The sequence below is a fragment of the Nilaparvata lugens genome, chromosome 3 (genome assembly GCF_014356525.2).
Source record: "Nilaparvata lugens isolate BPH chromosome 3, ASM1435652v1, whole genome shotgun sequence".
Classification (NCBI taxonomy): Eukaryota; Metazoa; Arthropoda; class Insecta; order Hemiptera; family Delphacidae; genus Nilaparvata; species Nilaparvata lugens.
The window spans coordinates 70,532,388-70,551,409 of NC_052506.1; the positions used below are offsets into that span (position 1 = coordinate 70,532,388).

At 34.5% G+C, this 19,022-nt stretch overlaps 2 protein-coding genes across 2 annotated transcripts in view; both read right to left on the reverse strand.

The window, feature by feature from the left end:
- LOC111055810 overlaps nt 1-19,022 on the reverse strand; it is a gene marked incomplete in the record, with an annotated part of 239,838 nt that overhangs the window by 19,955 nt on the left and 200,861 nt on the right.
- Nucleotides 5,394-7,707, reverse strand: LOC120350552. Its single transcript, XM_039424431.1, has 3 exons — nt 7,474-7,707; nt 6,493-6,707; nt 5,394-5,893 (listed from the first exon to the last, which is right to left on the reverse strand). The coding sequence occupies exons 2-3, from the start codon at nt 6,689-6,691 to the stop codon at nt 5,583-5,585; spliced, it is 510 nt and encodes a 169-aa protein (XP_039280365.1). The 5' UTR covers nt 6,692-6,707; nt 7,474-7,707; the 3' UTR covers nt 5,394-5,582.

Below are 19,022 nucleotides of genomic sequence, written 5' to 3' on the forward strand. Positions count from 1 at the left end.
CTATAATGTGTATAATTTTTCATCGAATATGCACTTTATTGTATAAATACCTTTTAAGGAATTCATCTGTAGTTCAGTATACTCTTGTACTGAACTATTACAACTGTTGTAACTATTACAACAGTTTTCAATTGAATTTTGTATTCGTGAAGTGGGGGCCACAAATCAGGGAATTATTCATTGGCGAATTTTCATTTCTAATTAGCTAGTCTATGGTGCAGAATCTTAATTCAGATAGCAACTAGGTTTATTGCTTGGTAGGATTGAATGGAATTATTAATTATCAATTGGGAAAGAGTTCAGCAAGTGACTTCTTCATTTCTTCGTCATATTCTCTGATGTGGTGCAATCTTTTCAATTTTTGAGGGACAAGACATGCCCCTCAAAAAGGTGGAATGAACATAAAAAATGAAAGGAGAGTTGAACAAAAACATATTCCATATTGACTGAATGGAGGTTTCTTTGGAATCTAGTAACATAGCATAAAATATTATAATATATAATCTAAAACATGATAAGTCTGTACCTATATTTTTCTCTCATGACTCACTTTTACGCCAATTGTCTAATGACTCATCATCCATGTCTAGTCTATTCTTTATTCGAATGTTATTTACACTCTTATTATCTCAGTCACTGAATTCACTCCATATCCAATGTCTCAGTTTTCAAAGTTTACTTAGTTTTTTTTAAGTTTATCTCCCTTTTCTCCTTCCGATTATCAAGATTTATTGACTGATCCTTCAACCTTCAATTATGATTATTATACAATTTCAGAAGCTTCAATCAATTAATAATCAATGTAATTAGTGATTCCATTCAGGGTTGATTTCGATCATGAACTTCAATAAGAGTTCCAGTTCTATGCCAATCACCAGTTCAAATTTCAATCCACCAAATCCGTAGGCCTATAAGCCTACATGTTGTTTGATTAAGACTCTTGAATAAGCAGTCAACCCTTCAATAAATAGCTCTGATCAGTAATAAAATATAGCTCAGCTACTTAGTAATAAGTAAGATACAATTATTGTCTAGAAAGCCTTATACCGTGAATAAACAGGTTTTCTATGTACTATCATCATAAAAAATTGTAAACATAACAATCGATTGAACAATAACATTGATTTCATTCAAAGTCTACCCTTAAAGAAAATCTTGATTTCATATGAAGATGTGTCAAATAAATTATTCTCTTGTATTTCTTCTTCTGTAAAAGGGGACTCAATTAATGGAACATTAGAGTCACTATCTTCAATATAATATTAGGGCATTTCCAGCAGCTGAATAACTTGTATAACTGAATACAATGGAAACATACTGGATCAGACCAATTCAGCATTCAAAAAAGGCGCTGCACTAAACTTTAGTTCAAAATTCCAACACATGAACACTACAGGTTGGTCTCCTCTCCCCTGTATTGGAGGAGATTTTGGAAGGGAATATCCAAAAAGACAATGTAAAATAGGCTACTTGAGGATTGTTTGACACTCGCAATAGAAGCAAAATTCAAGGGAATGCATAGCAAGCCATATTCAAGATCGATTCCAACCAAGTTTGTTAGCCTTGAAAAACAAGGGTATGCTGGTTTCGATTCTAGTATGGAAATTCAAGGGGATTTCGAGTTGAATGTCAAGCAAGATCGTTTCCAGCTGGATTCAACTTCAGCCTTGATTGACAAGTGAAGGCTGCTTCTAATTCAAGCCTTGAATCAAGCCTTACTGCTGACTGGGCTAGAACAATCACTTGACAACCATCCCTCACCCATTCCACCAATATAAACCTTTGAACCTGTTATAGAATGAATTGTATATTTATATTATATGAACTCATGTTATTTCAATTATCCACTGCATACTGCTGTATATCACTGAAAGTTGATAACCCTGATCTACTTTCAGCCTACTTCATTTTATTAATCAATTATTTGATCTTATCTACCCATATAATTATTTTACTTTATCAATTTTATGTTTTTTTTTGTGTGTAAAGCACCTACGACAAATTATGATGCTGTGCTGGTGTTTAGTAAGATAGGATCTTAAAAGTTTTTCAAAGTTTTTTATGAAACAGTGGTGACTATTGATATCTTCCTCTTGTTCTTCTTCTTTATGAGTGGTGGTGGTAGCTTCACTGATGTCCTTAGTGGTGGTGGTGGCTTCACTGCTGTCCTGAGTGGTGGTGGTGGCTCCACTACAATCATTGTCATGAAGGAGAAGTAAGTCAAAATGATCCTCCTTCATTTCTTTTGCAACACATCTCGGATAAATAATACACTTGGAATCCATTCCATATAAATATATATATTGTGATGAATTTTTTTTAAATAGACCTCATGAGAAGAGAGAAAAATTGTGATTACCTTTTAAAATGAAAGAATTTGCTAAAGGAATAGTTAGCGACCGAGCGATAAAGCTTACTTATCAGTAACTGTATATTAGATAAGAGTACCGTTCTGTACCGAATATTTTCTAGAAAATTATTCAATAAAATTATAATTATTCTGCAAATAAAGCACGAATTATTTATGAATTGCTCATTGATTTTGAGGTTACACTTTGTTTACTATCGATCAGATGTTTTTAAAACAGTTCGAACGCAGCTGACTGATTCAAAGTATTGTCAAATGTCATGCTGGCTTCACGCAAGATATAATACCATTTCTAAAAACTATAAAACTATCAATAAAGGACCAAGAATTTCGAATAAAAAATAAAATGTATGTATTATCATTGAAATTATTTATTATTTAAGAAATTATATTATATGTCAGGTCTTATTGTAACTAACTAGGTCATAACATGAACAGTATATTATTGGTAAAAACTGCAGAAATAATTATAACAGTCCCAAACATAATAAAAATTATATAAGAATATTAATTTATTAATTGTTACTTCAACTGAACCACATGGTAATTAAATCTCTTGGCAAGCCTAAGCCAATCATAGTGCATAAAAATAGCACCAAAAAGGTGATCGTTTGAAAGCAACACATGTTAATCTACTATCAGACAACAAACCCGCCTTATCATATATGCTAGCACATGTACATTGTATGAGAGGAACTATGTCTAGAAGATTAAGCAGTTTTAAGAATTACATAAATTGAATTATTATTGTAATTAAAGGAATTATATTCCACTGCCTGCCACTGACGTCACGTCTACGTCACAATCGTTCTACCAATAGCAAATTTTCATGCAAATTATTACATCGAGATTCTCAGAAGAAAGGTCTAGCCAAGAAGCTTAGAGAAAAAGACAGCACTTCCCTTTTGAAATCCTCACCATTCAGATCTCTTTATAGTTACCAAAACCTATTTGTAAAATTTTCGTTCGATTTTTATATGTTTTATTTGTGAGCCAATATTTTAGGCCAATCTATTTGTTATTTGTAAATTTATATTCATCAATTGATAAACTAAAAGTTTAAAGTTAAATCATCCCTTAATTAATTCGGTGAAGGAGATATTTAAATTAAAATTCCACACGTGCTGAAACCGAAGCCTGGATTGCTGCCGATCAAACGATTTTTGATCTAAAGAAGAAAACCACGACCGCCAAGGAATTTCACGTGAGTTATAAGTTTAAAGGGGCCCCAATCTACGCTTCGAAAATATTTCAGTGCAAAAAAGATATAAAATTTTCTTCGTTAAATTATTGGCCACGCCGGCAAGCGCTTTAGCATTTAAGAGCCTAGAATTTATTCATGTAGAATTTCTAAGAACTTGTGGTTGATTGACTATCCTCCGCTGCCAGAACCACGACCCCGAGCACTTTTTAAAAATATTTTTTATAATTCATTTTTCACTATTTTTTCAAAACTGTTCAACTTTATCAATTGTAAAATTCTGTCGAATCACGCATGGTATCATGCAAGCACAAGAACATTTTTAACTCCTTTTGTCAATGCTAAATTATTATCGATCTGTAAATCAAATTCTGAATCTGCACTGTATGATCATATATTTTATTATAATATATTCCAGTTTTGTTAATTCGTTTTCTGAGTTCGATTATTTCTTAAGCCTGTCAATTATTGTGTCTGATACGTTCTATATCATCAAGAACCGATCGAATACGATCATTGAAATAATTGAATTAAGCTGGATATTGGAACAGGTCTAAGTGGATGTAGCGAGTGGGGTCAGATCGAGATATTTATTCTTTGTCCTTACCTGCTCATATATCAGCTTTTATCTGTTACCAACCTCGACTCAGGAGCAAACACATTGATTGTGCAGCAGATGCGGCCAGAGATCATATAAATTCCTACAATAGAGCTTAAAACCCGACAAGACTCTGTTCTCGAAGTATATTCTGAACGATATTTGGTCCAAATACCGTATTTTAATCCTTCAGAACTTATTAGAGACGCAGTCCCGTAAATTATCTACATCAGGATTTTTGCTCGACCTGCATGATTTTGTATGCTCATTCTTCACAGGTAATAATTTTAAGGTATCCGTATTCAGTGTTTAGCGATCGCTACACTACTTATCAAAATTTCATCATTATACAATCTGTCATTAGAAGAATCAAGGGTGAGTGAGCGTTTAGGCCTCCCGAGATTCCGACAATTGTATTGAATCCTGTAGTGAGTCAATCAGTCTGGTATACACTCAGCGTCCATGCACGCAGTTACAAAATTTATAGCCTCTACACCATTGATTCAGTACAAGATTCACCCTACATATGTGAGGCGAGTAAAATACAGCTTTACATGATTTGGCGCCCCAACAGTGATAGGCATTGAAGAGGTGGATAATCGACTACGAGGATTATTTAGTTGCTCAGTATACTATAGCGCTGACAACAGGAAAATTTTTTGAAAAATTTATGGTTGTGAATTTCTTCAGATTTAATATTTAACTGTTCACTGTTATATAAAATAACAAGACGTACCATACCCAATTTTTGAACAGAAAAGAAATTTATCGATTGATGAATTTTTAGAGAAAGAATCGAACTCAGAATTTTATTATTGTGTTATTCGAAGATTGGTCATATTATAAGTCATAGGTATAAGAAATACCATAAGAGAAGTCATACTATTTAAGAGTATTAGGTCTATATTGAAACAATTTATAAAATTTTACGGAAAAGAGGATTGAAGTCATTTATATTTTTTAAATTTTTAAAGCATAAAGAGGGAAGTAAAATTAAATCACGGATATATTGCGGAATAATTCAAACAGAACACTGCTGCTTTTATATAAAATTTTGCAAAGAATACTAGCCCTATATATAGAATTGCGGCAAGAAATTATAAGAATAAAATATTCATAATAATAATAATAATAAATTATAAGAGGCGTACCTGTATTACCGCATAAGTGTCCATTGTGTATCCTGTATGTTCTTGTCATTTTTATGTTAACGATATTGCTAACTTGACTCATTTTATCACTGAACACATTGCTAAACCACTTTTTCTGTATTTCACTCACTACGAAGCTATAACAATTTCTATTGGATTTCTTATTAATTATTTTGTATATCACATCAACACTTTCACGTTTCTTATTCACCGCACACGTTCGTCGCATTATTTTCTCACGAACCATGGCAGGAAACGACCAGGTCAATCCAAGTCTGTCGGACACCGAAGACATCTCACCCAATTGTTCGCCGCCATCCGCATCTGCCACCGCATCCGCCGATTTCCATCCCAATGTACTGGATGATTTATCTTCGACGCAGGTGGAGGAGAGCTGCATTCTGGTGGAGGATCCGTTGGCAGCCCAAGAGCCGGAGGACGAAACATCGGGAGAGCATACGGACGATGACGCCCCCGAGACAGGAACTCCCATTTCTCGTACCGTTGCTCGGATAAAAAACCAGAAGGTAACCGTTCGCCATACACCCGCTCCTGCAATAGATTGGAACACCATCCTGGAAGCAATAAACAACTTAAAAGAAGACAACAAACAAACAAAGGAAGAATTAAAAGAAGACAACAAACAAATAAAAGAAGCATCGAAGAAAACAAATGAAGCAATAAACAATCTAAATGAAAAAAGCGAACAAATAAAGGAAGACAACAAACAAACGAAGGAAGCAATAAACAATCTAAATAAGGAAATCCAAGAAGTAAAGAAGGTAAATGAACAGGGTTTGGAGAAGTTGAGTCAACGAATGGACAGAGCATTCCATGACACCGATAATACCATCAAAAAATTAACTGAGTGTCTGGATAAATCAATTTTGGAAACCAATAATCGACTAGATAGGATATCCCAAGATATGCACACAAAAACAATTAACATCAAAGTCAGCCTAAAGGAACATGTACATGTGGAGAAGGATACAATAAAGGAGGTTAAAGTCAAACAAGAAAATGAAGAACTAAAGAAAGTATACGAAGAGAGTTTTGAAAAACCGGAACAAAGGTTGAAGGAAGCAGCAGAGGAAAGCAGGATGGTAACACGGCAAATTGAGGAGGAAGTCAAACAGGCAAGCGAACGTGACATGAGTATGGAGGACCAACCCACCGAGAATGTCAAGACTGAAGTCGCACCGCACCCTGCAGAACGCCAAGAGGAGCCAGACGACACCACCCGCCAAGCTGAGGATGACACCCATCAAGTAGAGGGACAGCCCGTACCACTGCGCGCAGACCACCAGGAGTCCAAGGACGTTGCCCGCCGAGTGGAAGAGCAGCCCGGACCGCCGACCGCACATATCTCCCATCCACCAAGGACAGCACCTGCAACACATCAAATCAGTATCCATCAAAAACAATCAGAAAACAACATTAGAACAATTAAAATCCGCATAAAGTCAAGACCACACACAAGCAGCAAAACAATTCAAGAAAGAAGAAGAATATCTAGAAGAACCTACAACCACCGCCGTCATGTTAGGCTGAAATCCTACATCAAATTTTTTACCAGCATTCAAGAAAAAAGGAAAACAATATTAAGAAGGATCTACAACCACCGCAGTCATGTACGGTTAAAATCAAGCCGACTGTACACCAGCATGCAGAAAAGGAAAAGATTATTTGAAAAAACACACAGACACCACCGGCATGTCAGGTTTAAAAAGATCAAACTGCATGTTACCGGCCGATCAAGAGGAAATGAATTTGTAGGAAATGATCTGCACCACAGGCACATCCGTTTCAAGCCAAGTTTGATAAAATGGATAGTCACAAATCGGAATTGGACCTTGAATAATACCGAAATCAAATTTAGATGGGGGGCTTAAGGAAAAAATAATGTTATAATCAACTGGAAACTACGTTCGTGGATTATATCAATCACCAAACTTTTCATAGTCACAGCCTACCCACCGAATCATATCTTTGCAGACTAGCATCTTTCTACTGCTGCCTAATCAATCAAGATAACCTAAACTTCGCCGCATCTCAGCTAATAGGAAAATATTATCAATCTACTTCAAATGAAGAAATTATTATCAACTTTAAGTCAAGAAAATAAAATTACAAAACAACTCTAAAAATTACCAACCTGATCAAGCCATCCGCCTCATGTCACAGTCATCACAGGAAAAATCGCCAAGTACAATCCGCACAACTGAAAAACAGAAACAAGAATTATATTATCAACAGAAAATATTTGTAAATTAGGAATCAGATGAAGTTAGTAGTGAATAGGAGGAAAGAAAATAAACAAAGTTTATTTGAAAAAATGTGTAAATCTAACCTCGAAATACAGAATCGATAGAAAAATCTATTCAGAACCAAAGCCTGTTCGATAATTTTCTTCGTCACACCAACCAATGTGTGCGAGATCATAGAGTCAATGTATAGGAATCAAAGCAATATCGTTATTAATTAATGTAACATATTATTTAATGTGGAATTATAAGTAAAAAACGCAACCAAATATATATATTTATGTTAATTTGAACGAAATGCGCATGTTCTATGTCATATAAATGTATTGCTAAAAAGCTAAAAAGAAAATGAAATTCTTACCTTCAAATGTGAAATTTATTATTGTTGCATCAAAGATCATGAATTGTAATTCAAATTGATAAATATAATCTTGAAAGCATAATATTTGTAACCAGCATTGATAAAAATCAAAAATCACTTCAAGTGTAACCCTGTTTGTACACAACGTACTAAGCGTAAAAAAGGAATTGCTCGAGTCAAACGGTAGTCAATTGTCAAGTCACCGAAGTTAAATCACACTCTCACCCAATTTATGTAAAAGCCAGAACAAAGAGTCGAAACCTGTAATAACCATGAAAAATGATGAAAATCTATATTTGTTGTAAATACTGTTTGAATCCTAAGAGGATAATATGTGAAATTTTGTATATTTGTTATAGTTATGGGTCTGCTCATAAGCCACCCGTGAATGGAAGTTGTGGAGTTGTTTCAATGAAGGATCCAAAGAGACCTCATTAATTATTGTATTTCGATTGTATCCAATGAAAGGAACAATCAATTATTTATTTTCTCGTAGCCAAAAGTGCACGACATATTGTTTTTAGTGTTAAGTGTGGAGTTTTCGTAGAAGTAAGGAGGTGAAATGGTGTATTCATCACAATATCGGATTTTTCAAATAGTCATTGTTTCGACTCGTCTCCCAATTACCTATTTAAAATATCCTGGGGGCTTTGTGTGATGAATTTTTTTTAAATAGACCTCATGAGAAGAGAGAAAAATTGTGATTACCTTTTAAAATGAAAGAATTTGCTAAAGGAATAGTTAGCGACTGAGCGATAAAGCTTACTTATCAGTAACTGTATATTAGATAAGAGTACCGTTATGTACCGAATATTTTCTAGAAAATTATCAATAAAATTATAATTATTCTGCAAATAAAGCACGAATTATTTATGAATTGCTCATTGATTTGAGGTTACACTTTGTTTACTATCGATCAGATGTTTTTAAAACAGTTCGAACGCAGCTGACTGATTCAAAGTATTGTCAAATGTCATGCTGGCTTCACGCAAGATATAATACCATTTCTAAAAACTATAAAACTATCAATAAAGGACCAAGAATTTCGAATAAAAAAATAAAATGTATGTATTATCGTTGAAATTATTTATTATTTAAGAAATTATATTATATGTCAGGTCTTATTGTAACTAACTAGGTCATAACATGAACAGTATATTATTGGTAAAAACTGCAGAAATTAATTATAACAGTCCCAAACATAATAAAAATTATATAAGAATATTAATTTATTAATTGTTACTTCAACTGAACCACATGGTAATTAAATCTCTTTGGCAAGCCTAAGCCAATCATAGTGCATAAAAATAGCACCAAAAAGGTGATCGTTTGAAAGCAACACATGTTAATCTACTATCAGACAACAAACCCGCCTTATCATATACGCTAGCACATGTACATTGTATGAGAGGAACTATGTCTAGAAGATTAAGCAGTTTTAAGAATTACATAAATTGAATTATTATTGTAATTAAAGGAATTATATTCCACTGCCTGCCACTGACGTCACGTCTACATCACAATCGTTCTACAAATGGCAAATTTTCATGCAAATTATTACATCGAGATTCTCAGAAGAAAGGTCTAGCCAAGAAGCTTAGAGAAAAAGACAGCACTTCCCTTTTGAAATCCTCACCGTTCAGATCTCTTTATAGTTACCAAGACCTATTTGTAAAATTTTCGTTCGATTTTTATATGTTTTATTTGTGAGCCAATATTTTAGGCCAATCTATTTGTTATTTGTAAATTTATATTCATCAATTGATAAACTAAAAGTTTAAAGTTAAATCATCCCTTAATTAATTCGGTGAAGGAGATATTTAAATTAAAATTCCACACGTGCTGAAACCGAAGCCTGGATTGCTGCCGATCAAACGATTTTTGATCTAAAGAAGAAAACCACGACCGCCAAGGAATTTCACGTGAGTTATAAGTTTAAAGGTCCGAACCCACTAGAACGTATCATACCATGACCGTGCCCGTACCGACACATGCAAAAAAATATTCTTTGCATCATTTGATATGTAATGCACCCATTAGACCGTTCCGTCACCGGCCAAGCACGGAGCGTGCCATGCACGTCCAGGTCAACATTTGTCGGCCAGTATATTTTGTCTGTGACGGAACGGTCCTTGCATGGCACGTGACGCCTGCAAACCCCGTTGTAACCGCGTATGCACCGCGTTGGTTCACCGCTACATTCTCTTGCTAACTGACGCGTTCCCAACAACTTCTGACCGGGCATCATACGCGTATCATACGCGTATCATACCCGTATCATACGCGTACCATACACGTAATGTACTGGCATAGACCGCTGTTGATCCGGTGTAGTGGGCATAGTTGTTATTTTACGTGCCTGGCATGGTCTGACACGGTCCGTGTCTGATACGTTCTAGTGGGTTCGAACCTTAAAGGGGCCCCAATCTACGCTTCGAAAATATTTCAGTGCAAAAAGATATAAAATTTTCTTCGTTAAATTATTGGCCACGCCGGCAAGCGCTTTAGCATTTAAGAGCCTAGAATTTATTCATGTAGAATTTCTAAGAACTTGTGGTTGATTGACTATCCTCCGCTGCCAGAACCACGACCCCGAGCACTTTTTAAAAATATTTTTTATAATTCATTTTTCACTATTTTTTCAAAACTCTTCAACTTTATCAATTGTAAAATTCTGTCGAATCACGCATGGTATCATGCAAGCACAAGAACATTTTTAACTCCTTTTGTCAATGCTAAATTATTATCGATCTGTAAATCAAATTCTGAATCTGCACTGTATGATCATATATTTTATTATAATATATTCCAGTTTTGTTAATTCGTTTTCTGAGTTCGATTATTTCTTAAGCCTGTCAATTATTGTGTCTGATACGTTCTATATCATCAAGAACCGATCAAATACAATCATTGAAATAATTGAATTAAGCTGGATATTGGAACAGGTCTAAGTGGATGTAGCGAGTGGGGTCAGATCGAGATATTTATTCTTTGTCCTTACCTGCTCATATATCAGCTTTTATCTGTTACCAACCTCAACTTAGGAGCGAACACATCAATTGTGCAGCAGATGCGGCCAGAGATCATATAAATTCCTACAATAGAGCTTAAAACCCGACAAGACTCTGTTCTCGAAGTATATTCTGAACGATATTTGGTCCAAATACCGTATTTTAATCCTTCAGAACTTATTAGAGATGCAGTCCCGTAAATTATCTACATCGGGATTTTTGCTCGACCTGCATGATTTTGTATGCTCATTCTTCACAGGTAATAATTTTAAGGTATCCGTATTCAGTGTTTAGCGATCGCTACACTACTTATAAAAATTTCATCATTATACAATCTGTCATTAGAAGAATCAAGGGTGAGCGAGCGTTTAGGCCTCCCGAGATTCCGACAATTGTATTGAATCCTGTAGTGAGTCAATCAGTCTGGTGTACACTCAGCGTCCACGCACGCAGTTACAAAATTTATAGCCTCTACACCATTGATTCAGTACAGATTCACCCTACATATGTGAGGCGAGTAAAATACAGCTTTACAATTATATATATATATATATATATATATATATATATATATATATATATATATTCCATATATATATATTTGAAAAAAAAGCAGCAAGAAAAGCTACAATTAAAATCAACAATTAAAAAATTGAGCAATCCTTGCCAAACATGTGCAAGGAGTGAATCCTCAACAAATCAATGATAGGTATCATCAGTTCATTGAAAAATACAATTTCAATGGAATATCTTTCCCTACCATCATCAATCAAATTGACCATTTTGAGAGGGATAATCCCAGGGTAACTGTCAATATATATATATATATATAGGGGTGTATATATATAGTAGGGGCGTTTAGACAGTTCAGATGGGTTTTTTTGCTCGAAATCCCCCTCCCCCCTCTCACCCCTCTCCCATCCCTCGTTCTAAAAATAGTTTTTCCCTTCCCCTTCCCCAGTGAAGACGAGGGGGCTCTCTCTCTAAAAATAGATTTTTCCCTTCCCCTGCTCCAGTGGTGATGAGGGGGATGAAGAAAGAGATATATCTCTCTCACTCTCTCTCTCAAAATAGATTTTCCCTTCCCCTGCTCCAGTGGTGATGAGGGGGATGAAGAAAGAGAAAGAGATATATCTCTCTCACTCTCTCTCTCAAAATAGATTTTTCCCTCCCCCTGCTCTAGTGCTGATGAGGGGATGAAGAAGGAGAGATATCTCTTTCTCTCTCAAATAGATTTTCCCTTCCCCTCCCACAGTATGGATGAGGGGGATGAAGAAAGTGAGGGAAAAAATAATTTCCCTTTAAGGGGAAAAATTCCCTCTCTACATCTTTACTGACAGATTAAAGTGAATTGAGAAATTCCCTATCTCTCTCTACATCTAATGCTATACTGACAGATTAAAGTGAATTGAGAAATTCCCTATCTCTCTCTCTCTCTCTCTCCACATCTAATGCTATACTGACAGATTATAGTGAATTGAGAAATTCCCTATCTCTCTCTACATCTATTGCTTAATAATCTATTGCTATACTGTCAGATTAAAGTGAATCCTTATCTCTACAATAATCTAAGTTCTATAATATCAATATTATGCTTGGTTTCCAACTGACAGTCAAGAGTTCAATCAAACTGTTTATCAATATTATGCATGTGTAAAAAATTGAGCTCTTTTGCTGTACAAACATCCCAGTCGTTATTGTTAAAGTGTTTTCTCTGACAATATGTAAGTATAATTGGAATGAGCTAGCATATCTAAAAATACTTACATATTCTCAGACCTATTTCACTCGGGGGAGCAGGGTATCTTAATACTCAACGTCTATAGTTACCATGAAACTGTCTCAAGAATATACAATTCCCGCTCGCATTCAATTCCCATGAACGAGAATTAAAACTTCTGATGTTATCCTCATTCAAAACCACTGAATATTCTTTCGGTAACTTAATAGTGTGTTTAAAGTCACCTTCACTATCAATATCGATAATTTTAAGGTGAATTTCGCCATTATCGGGGAATGTTACCTTCGTTACTACGAACCAATCATAAGGATAAAATTCATAACCCCAATCGGCTAGTGGATTTGCTTCTACAGAGAACTCATTGAAACTTCTCCAATCAAAATAGTGACACATTATATGAACTTGTCAGCTCGACTGTTTAGAGTGAAGTGACGCACGCGCGCGCATGCGTGCTACACTCCCTCTTGTTGAATGTTTCCCCAGAGGAATGACACATGTGCTACGCTCCCTGTGGGGTGAATGTTTCCCCTTCCCAAATTCTATAGATGAGAGTGAGTTCATATAACTCCTACATCGAAAAAACTGTTACATTCAATCATAGATACATGAAAAAATGTATAGTCTGATTTATCATCTTGAAGCAGCATGTGTTAGCAAGAGAACCGTTAAAGTTCACCATGCTTCAAATTTCTCCCTCATATGTCAAGTGTTATCCTTTCACAAGATTTTATGTTTTTGGAGACAATACAAAGCCTTTATACTGGGCTAAACCAATTCTTGTAGTTATCATTTCCGCAACCTGATTTTCGGAATGTTGCTTAGCTTCTATCCAATTCATATTAAAGCTGACATGTGCATATCCGCTCACGATATCGTAAGCTATCTTATGGATGAATAAATTAAGATAATCTATGAATGCAGCCGAACATTACAGTCTCATAACAGACCCCTCTTCAGAATTTTTAATTGTCTCAGCTATTTCATCACGAATGCTTTTCACAGCGACTTCCATCTCGATTTTCTTAATAAAATCTCCTATATCATTTTTAGTTACATACTTGTCTGCAATTTGATTAATCAGAATAGCAATAGCATCTTTTGTAATGAATTGTTCAATACCATCCATAATATTAGCTTTTATTGCACTCACCATTTCAGATAATCATTTTTCAAACTCTTCCTTTGTTAATGAAGAACTAGTCAATTTCTGCAAAGTAGATTCTAAATATTGCTTATCAATTGGCAATGGGTGTGTTTCATTTACTTTATTAAAAATTTCTGTACTAAGCTGTTTTAATTTAGTATTGAGGTAGTTTCTGTCCAACACCTCCAAATTCTTAATTTTATCTGATATGGCTTTTAATTTCTCATCTAAATAACCTTCATCAACTTTATTGTTGTTAATACTGTCCAACTGGGATGAAAAGCTGTCTGTTAAAGTTTTCACTTCTCCTAGAGCAGATTCTAAAGTTAGAGTTCTCTCTGCAATAGCTTTATCAATATTGACACTAAAATTTTGTAATGAACTTAGAATATGTTCTCTTCCAATTATGCTCACACCGATATTCTTAGTATTTTCCGAAACGAGTTTGGTTATTTGTGAATCTAAATAAAATTTCACAGCTTCACTGGTTCCTTGTTGATTTATCGATTCAATTATTTTCTGTGTTATCGAGTCAATATTGCACGTAAGATTAGCACTACTAGCTGTATCAATCCGACCGAATCGATGCAAAGTCATTGTAACACTAAACAATTAGTTTTGCTTCTTTTAGCTCTTTTATTATAGACGCAATCTCAACATCATGTCCAGTGTTGCCAGAAGCTTTTGAGGAATAGAGTAAATTTAATCTTTCCACTAATTTGTCAAAATTATCAAAGTATTGATAAATTCTATCATGAGAATTATTTTTTGCAAATTTCAATAAACCCCATCCCTTCTTTTTACTAATTTTTTTACTGGGAAATAACTTCTGAATCATTTGCGATTTAATTCCCTGATTTCATTTAACATACCCTCTTTGATCTAAATGTATGCCTGTAAGTGTTAAGATTTTCTATACTTATCCAGATCTCTCTGATTATAAAGATTCGAATTTGGTCTTGAACTGAATAATAACTTAAGTAGACCATGTGTTAAACGAAATCTTTCATTAAAAATATCTATATAACCGTTATCGAATATTACTTGCTGATTTCCAATATAATACACATCATCTTCAGAATTGTATGAAATTCCATAACTAATTGAATTATTCAATTTTTATCTATTTTTAGAACGTGGGATGGGAGAGGGGGAAGAGGGGGGGAGGGAGATTTCAAGCAAAAAAACCCATCTGAACTGTCTAAACAAATCAAATCAAAAATCAAATCAAATAACTTTTTATTCACAAAACATAATACAAATTCATGAAATTCATTAACACATTTAACAGTGAATACTCTCCACAAAGACTTGAGTCTGTGAGTGGAGAGTGAGTTCTTTCTTTATTTTCCTATTCGAAGTTATTTTCATATCCTGAAAAAGGAGTCTACTTTGTTGTCCAACAAACTAATCATGTAAAAAGGTTTGAAGAATATGTGTTCAAAATTAGAAGCTGATTGATTAATTCTTTCTACATATGTTGTAGAACATACAAATAGATGGACAACGATTTTGGCCTTCAGTGAAAAGGTGAAAGTGAGAACTATTGAATTGAAAAGAGAAAGGGTGTGAAAGAGAGGAGTTGGCAATGGGGGCACCCCTCTCATCAGTCCTAGCTGAATTATTCATGGATAAGTTAGAGAGTAGTATTATTGAAAATGGTAATTTCTAAGATAAAATAGTTCACTGGTTTTGATAGTAATAATTATGTAGATTATATTATTTGCTTATGAAAAGGAAGTAACAGACAACTAGACAATTTTCTCTCCAATCTGAATGGATTACATCAGAGTATAAAATTCATGGTAGAGGTAGAACAGGATTGTGTATTGAATTTTCTAGATAAAAGAATATATCATAGCACTGGTTTTCACAAGTTTTCTATTTCCAGAAAACCAACCCATACTGATGTTATCATTCCTCTTCATTCTTATCATCCTATCTCTCACAAACTTGCTGCTTTCAATAGCATGGTCTATAGAGCACTAACAATACCTATGAGCCATCATGATTTTGATATTAAGATCACTAAAGTTTTTTTTTTTCTTTTTTGAACCGGAAAACATAATAATTTATTTATTAATTTATTTATTGATATACATATACATATAAAGGCTCACAGACAATACCATGAAGAGCCTTTTTTTCACAATTAATAGATAACCATACTACATAATAAAGAAAACTTAAAAGATGAAAGATATTATGGAAAAAAATAAAGAAGAGAATAAGATAAAAAGTAAATCAAAAATTGAAAAAATACTAAAGATAAAGAAAACAAAAAGAGTTTCAGCCAGAGCTCATAACATTTCATGACTCAAACGAGCTACAAGATAAATTCATTTCACAATTTTTCTTAAAGACATTAAATGAGTTCGAAAACGGATCTATATGTTCATTCGAAGTATTCCAAATCAGCAAAATCAACTTGAATCGAAATCAAAACAAGCTCGTTTGATACGCAATCAGATTTCAAACGAGCATCACGCAGCATACGATGCTCCAACAACAGAAAACGATTTAAAGCAACATCATGAGATTCATGAAAATTGAGTTGATTAGTATCAACTTTGAAAGGAAGACGAACAACATATCTTCCTTCAGTATCACGTGTGTGAGTTTCAGCAAAATGTTTCTCACAAAACTCATCATTGGGACTGGGAAATTTATGATTAGGAATTTCTTCACTTTCCCAAAACTTATGAACCAAATTATTCAACGAGTTCTGAGAGGTGGGACACGTCATTAATGCAGTCAATGACTGATTAAGAAGACCGGAATGATTTGGAAATTCACCCAAAATAATGTCACCAAACACGGTAGGAATCATGCAAAATGAACACTCTTCACTAGATGAGACTTGACTATGATGACGTAATATTTTGTTGAATAACTGACATCCCAATAAAAGATCAACGGAACGTTGTTCATAGAACACATGATCAGCAAGGTTGAATTTTTTCAACTCATTTTGCACTCTCGAACTGAGATAAATAGGGGGCAATGAACCAACTATTTTATCAATCACGTAAGCCTCAGCTTCTAGACGAGGGTGATTTGAGCCCTTAGGTTTCAACAAACATTTCACAAAACCAGAAGAATTCCCTACACTCGAGGAATTCAAACCAGAGAAATCTTGAAGCGATTGTAACGAAGGTTTAAATGGAATTGAACTATTTTTCAAAATCTCATTTACGTAGTAGTTAGCTAACACCCTATCACTCTCATAACGCTTGCATAGAGTTTTCCATGCCAAATCAAAATCACTACTTATCTGAAAAGATTTTACTACTCTGGCTGCTTCGCCTTTCAACAAAATATGCAAAATATGGGATTTATGAACAGGAGAATGATATTTATCATCCACAATCAATGATGAAAAGATATTTTTGAATCTAGGCCAGTCTGAAATATCAGAGCCATCAAACGGTTTTATTTCAGTTGGAGGTAATATCATGTTCAAACGGGGAGAATGAGAGGTTGAAGGTGGAGGTTCACTTTTCTCCTTCGGCTTCTCATTTTTCATTTGATTCAATTTATCACGAGCATTTATTATTGCACAGGATAAATTATCAATAATGGTAAGTGATTGATATTCAGGTTCTTTAGTAGGTTCAACTTGAATAGATAATTCATTGATTTCATCTAAGAGTGCAGAATATTCTTCCACAGTATTTTCAATAGATATACTTCTTATCAAAAATTGAGATTGAATTTAAGGATCATTGATGTCCTTCAACAAGTCATAGGCTTGTTGAACATGGCTAAACAAAGTTTCTTTCTTTTTCACTCGAATATTTAGCAAGGCTTGTGGGCTTGCCATTGTAACTAAGTAACTGATTAGATAAACAAGGAGATTTGGAAAGGAACTTTGTAACTGGATTCAACATGGATATCAGTGCATGTATCAACAAGTAACTCTACTATTAACAAATTGAAATTTAAATTGAAAAATAAATCTCTTGGAAATAGAACATATCCCAGGCCTGGTCGGACCATGTGGTAATCCCGTCCTGTCCCCAAACCTATGGATTGGTGTACAGTTAAGATTTAATTCACAAAAACGTCGACAGCCCCAAAAGTAAGTCTATTAATCTGCACTAACCTTGGAACTGGCGAGAAAGTGGACTGTTCTCGTGTGTAGAAGTTACTGCTGACGATATCCTGTCTTTATGCATAGGCCTATATGATATTGTACATATATCACGAAACAAAACAAGGTAATTGCGTTCAGCTCAAACGCCAAGGAACAGGAGAAACGGAACGAAAACGTTGTTGACTTCTCGAGCACACTTCTTGAAGTGCTGGGTTGAAAGATAAACAGGGAGGATGAAGGAGGGGTGAGGGAGAGAGGTTATCTTGCCTCTTTGGGAAAGGGGGAAGGGGAGGAAAGCACAAACTGATCAACCCGCAATCAAGGCTGTCGATCCTCCATGAATCCACCAAATTGCATTTGATCGAAATTGTTCGTGTCGGATCCTTATAGTGAAAGGACCTTAAGTTCCAAATGTCAAGTCATTCCGTTAATTGGGAGATGAGATTTCGTGTACACAGACGCACATACACTCATACACACACACACACACATACAGACCAATACCCAAAAACCAGTTTTTGGACTCAGGGGACCTTCAAACGTATAGAAATTTAGAAATTGGGGTACCTTAATTTTTTTTTGGAAAGCAATACTTTCCTTACCTATGGTAATAGGGCAAGGAAAGTAAAAAGTACCAAACAGATTACTAAATAAATAATCAGTTTTTCAATGTGTTTCGTTATTCATCAAAAAAGTGTTGTTTCAAGTTTTATTACTTTTATCAATCATTTCTATAAAAATTAAAACTTCAATCAGCCGCCATTTTTGATAAAAGTATCATAGAACATTTTTATTGATGTCGTCATTCTTGTTTTAAAAAGGCCTTTAAAATTATGTACCACACAATGGGTGTTTACATTTTAAATATTTGAGTTACAACCCCTCATTTCTTCAAAAACTAAAACTTCAATCAGCCGCCATTTTGGATACAAGTATCATAGAGCATTATTATTGATGTAATCTTTCTTGTTTTAAAAAGACCTTTAAAATGATTAACCACACAATGGGTGTTTACATTTTAAATATCCCAGTTACAACCCCCAAGTAAACCCCTTATGTGGGGTTGGAACTCAGTTGTACATTAAAA